Raw genomic sequence first — 4874 nt, 5'->3', positions numbered from 1 at the left:
AAAAATAGACTGAATTTTGAGATAATAGAAATTTATTCTGTATTTTATTGGGCTGCAGCTACAAGTCCATGTTTACTTCTTGGGCTTCTTTGAAGGACTTAAAAGCATAGCTAGTTCCATAGTTCTAACTTCTAGGGCCGAGCATTAAACTTGGAAAGCGAAAATTAAATATCTTGCTCATATAGTTTCGATCACACGAAGTTTCAGATTCAATTTTTCATTATTCCAGTACACAAACATAAACACAAGGACCACAAAATGATCAGTTTTGCTTTACGTAGAACACAAACATTTTTGCATCATGTTCGAAATTCTTAACTTGTCACACCAATTTTGCTTAGTAAAGAAACAATATTATTTTTCTGGTCATTTTGATCATTACAATCGAAACTCGATCTTACTTATTTAGTGCAACTACGTACCAAGAAAGACCACAGAAATCATTTATTTAATTGAGGGTCCTGCTAGCAAGTGGAGCTTTTACCTGCCTGACCAAAAGAGTTACTGAAAGGGGTCAAATTAAAGTGTTACATATATCGAACAAGACCATATATCATGCACAAATATTATACTTGTAACCCTAGAGGAGACTTGTCCAAGGCTTTGACCTCCATTGCAACACAAAATTCCTTGTCTTCTACGATTTCCTCCTTGTAAATATATTTACTTGATGCCCACAAAAAGACCCCTAAGTTAATGCAAGAGATGACCAAAAGGAATCCATAGTAGTAATCCAAATGAGAGGCATTCAAATTATTGCCTATCCAGCTCTTACCCCCATCTGTTCCTGTAATTTTATCCACCATTGTGACTAGAAAGCTGTTCAAGAAATTGCCAACACCAATTCCACTTGTGAAGAATGTTGTCCCAAGACTTTGCATGTCTTCTGGAGATTGATCATAGAAGAACTCTAGCAATCCAATTGCATTAAACACATCAGCAACGCCTAATAGAATATATTGAGGCAATAGCCAAAATATGCTCATGGGGACTATTTGTTTAGGACCTACTATATGGTTTACTTTTATGACATGTATGCGCCTAACTTCCACAGCATAAGCAACTGCAATGGCTATAACTTGGATGACAAATCCAATACCGAGCCTTTGAAGCAGTGTGATTCCCCTAGAGTTTCCAGTTCTCTGACGCATAAATGGCACGAAGTAACGATCATACATAGGCACAGCAATCAGCATAGAGAGAGTCACAAAGCTTCCAAGTGAGGCAGCTGGAATTTTAAAGTCGGGGCCTAGGCTTCGGTCCAAGGTGGTACCTTGTTTGACAAAAAGAGTGTTGATTTGTGCCCAAATAGTGCTAGGAATTAGTGTTACAAGCCATATCAATATCATCCCCAAAACCAGCTTGGCTGCTTCTACTTGTGTCACTGTGCATGGTGAATTAACTGATGAGGCGTCTAAGTTGCCATCTTTTATTGCAGCCTTGTCCAAGAACCTGGGAAATAATTGTAAAGTTCATTTAGTCTATCTTTTGTCTCATTTTGTTGAAAATATAATACCAATAAAACTTGAACTAACCTATCAGGCCAACCCGACTAGTCTATTTTCTTTTGCGTGTCAAATAGAAATGGTATTGAAATTCAAAATTTCAGATGCTATTAAGAGAAGAGAAGGTTCCCAACATTACAAGTGTTTCTTAGGGTGTGTTTGGATACTGCTTATTATTGAAAACTGAAAACACTGTAGTAAAATAATTTTTAAACGTATAAATAGTACCGTGGACCCAGTTTTGAAGTTGTTTTTGTTGAAAAAAGTACTTATGAGTCCCGTAAACAGTACATAGGATCTATTAAAAACGTGGAACGAATCTGAAAAGTGTTTTTCAACACTATCTAAACATACACTTATTGCAATTTTTTCTAGCTTGAAAAAATGGTGGGGGCACGCACTAAACAAGAGATTTTTTACCATCCATAAGGAGGTGAGAAAGGAACAGTTTGAACAGTGCACATGTAGAGGATTTATGAAATGAATGGCCAGCAAGCCCTATAGAAAGAAGGACGCTCTTTTTATTGGAATAGTAGATTCCCTAGTCATGCACATGAGAGGGGAACCCCTCTCTCTCTCTCTCCTGCTTTGGAATCATTATGTGATCTTATTGACCGTGCCCTTAGATTCCATGGCATCATCATTTATGAGGATGAAAGGGGTATCCTTTTCTTGGGGGACCAGGGGTGGGTGGATAACGAAGGGTGTCCATATTTGCACGCCCAAAAATTTAATTTAGAGCTTTCATGACCACTCATTTATCCATGCAACTATGCAAGTTCTGTCATCTCAAAATCTAAAATGGAAGCTTTAGAGTGTCGCAACATTAAATATTTTAAATAACTTGACTTTAAATGTTTCGAAAAATTTATAATATTTTATGAAATAAATCTATTTTAATTTTGAGAATTATTTTTTCGAAAGTGTAATCAATTACGGGTGGTAGATACTTAAATTATATCCAATATAATACCCTATTTTTTTATTAAAAAAAAAAAACTATTAATGAAAATTTTAGAGTTGACCTGAAAATTGGGGTGTGATGGACTTGCCGCTTCCCGCTACTGGTGTAATGCTGTAGCTCAAACTCATAAAGCTCTGAGGGATCGTTAGGTAGTTGAAGCTTTCTATTTTTGAAGGCAGCGATAGGGACTTGCATCAAGTCCCTAGTAGGGCTTTTAGTCTTTCTAACTTTGTGCCTGTAGATAGGGGTCCCTATGTAGAAAATAAATAGGGATAATAGAAGCCCAGCTGTAGGGATACCATAGCCTAATCCCCACCCCAAGTTCTCTTGAATGTAAACAAGGCCAAGTGTGGCAAATAAAGCACCTAAGAAAGAGCTGAACATCCACCAGTTGAAGAATGACACTTTAAGCTCTTTCTCATGGGGGTTGAAATCATCAAACTGGTCTGCACCAAAGGTAGATATGTTCGGCTTTGTTCCACCTGCCCCAATTGCAATAGTATAGAGAGCTAAGTAGAACAATGAAATTTGTGAAGTTGTGGCCTTGGTGCACACTCCATTTATGCATGTTGGCTTCAAGCTTTTGAGTGAAACCACTGTTGTCAGAAGCACCATTCCCTGTTGAGATACCACAGTATGAGTTCTTTTTTTTTTTTTCATAATTCTCCTAATTTAATAATTACTAATTATCTTATGCATTAGAAATATGCACCCTCCTTCTGTAAGAGGAAAAGATACATATTAGTCATGCTTCCTACTGTACTCTGTCATCCATTATATACACGTGAATGTTGTAATGCTTAAGAATCATGCTATTAAGGGGAACTACAAAAAAATGACATTCTTCTAGCATGAATAGCGTGGAGTTTTGTTCCTATCAGCCATTCAATTATACTAGTTGATGTTTCTATTGGTGAAAGACAAAATTTTTTGTTCCTATCAGTCAGTTGAAGTTCATTTTCATCAATTTAATCAATAAAACAGAATAATTTCTCAGTATTTATTATAAATTGATATGATAACTACTCCTCTGTGGACCTCTTATGAAACATAAGCTTGTCGAGAACTAACTATTTGTATCCATGCAGACAACTTAACAAATTTGCCTAGCGGTTCATTGGTCCTACAAGCAAAAACAAGGAATCTTATTGGTATTTGAAAGTAGGTAATCTAAATTATTGTCCAAACAAGTGGTGTATTTTGCTTGGAAGATAAAGATAGTGGATACAATCCTAATTTTGTGGAAGATTTTCCTAAGAAATGTTAGATTTGTTTACTATAGACCGGTCCCATTAAAATAAACAATCTTAGTAAGCAAAGTCATAATTTACCATGACGTATATGAGGGATGACACAGTGAATGTCCAGAATCGACCCATGTAAGAATCGGCTATGTAAGCGCCGAGAATTGGTGTCATCCACACTGATCCTGACCAGTTATTCACATTCCTTACTGATGAAACCGTGTCCTCATGAAGTTGGGTTGTCAAGTAATTCACTAAGTTTGAAGCTATTCCATAAAAGGACATCCTCTCAAACGCTTCGTACCCTGCAAGAATATTGGACAAAAGCATAAGTATAAGAAACTTATTGAAACTTAAAACATCATAGCATTACATTATAAGAAACTTATGGAAACAATTTGGCATAGTACTTGTGGATAGCCTATTATAGTACTATATAGTAATGGATCCACTACATATACACGTTATGGATGTTAGTATTGATGTTGGTATTGTATCCCAACAATACAAGAAAACATGATATTAATTTGTTCTTAATTTATATATTGATACATATACTAACGTGTATCTTCATACAATATTAGTGAAACATTTTGAAGTAATCTTATAATAAATGATGAAGCAGAAGAAAGAAGAATATATAATTACCAACAAGGAAAGCACACGCTTTCCATTTCCCAGTTTTAGTTGCAAGAACCGGGCGGCCATGAAGATCAACAGTGCCATCTCGGGTATAACCTTTGGCTTCCATTAGAGAGATATATATGTACTTCAAAGTTTTGATAGAAGCTAAGTAGGAGAAAATAAGTGAAAGAGAAAAACTATACTCAGGGCTGTGGATCTGGGGTATCCTTATATAGCTTTTAAGTAGTAGGCAAAGCTCTCACAATGCCTACCTGTAAAAGCGGGTTATATATTGTATAGCTAGCTATAGCCATATGAGTTCAACTTGGGCCTGTATTTAAGTTTTAATCTTCCTATGCTTAAATGTAGAATAAGATACCCTGTAAAGTTAAGCCTATTGTAAGTAGTTACTGTCTGTTATGTTTGGGAGTCATTGGTCACATCACACCGCATCACAGTAGGGGATGTCCCGCCCTGAGGTGTATCTCAAGAGTAACTTGTATATGTGCATGACCAGTGATCACACCGTTGTAGTTT

At 36.2% G+C, this 4874-nt stretch overlaps 1 protein-coding gene across 1 annotated transcript; it reads right to left on the bottom strand.

The window, feature by feature from the left end:
• Positions 1-208: 208 nt before the first annotated feature.
• Positions 209-4664, bottom strand: LOC115956078 (protein NRT1/ PTR FAMILY 5.1). The gene is made up of 4 exons (XM_031074537.1): positions 4362-4664; positions 3801-4018; positions 2531-3087; positions 209-1452 (listed from the first exon to the last, which is right to left on the bottom strand). Exons 1-4 carry the CDS (start codon positions 4462-4464, stop codon positions 567-569), a joined length of 1764 nt encoding a protein of 587 aa, XP_030930397.1. The 5' UTR covers positions 4465-4664; the 3' UTR covers positions 209-566.
• Between the last annotated feature and the right edge of the window lie 210 nt (positions 4665-4874).

Source organism: Quercus lobata, chromosome 8 (assembly GCF_001633185.2).
Source record: "Quercus lobata isolate SW786 chromosome 8, ValleyOak3.0 Primary Assembly, whole genome shotgun sequence".
NCBI lineage: Eukaryota > Viridiplantae > Streptophyta > Magnoliopsida > Fagales > Fagaceae > Quercus > Quercus lobata.
The sequence above is the reverse complement of the archived record's forward strand: the minus strand, read 5'-3'. Positions and strand labels throughout refer to the sequence as shown.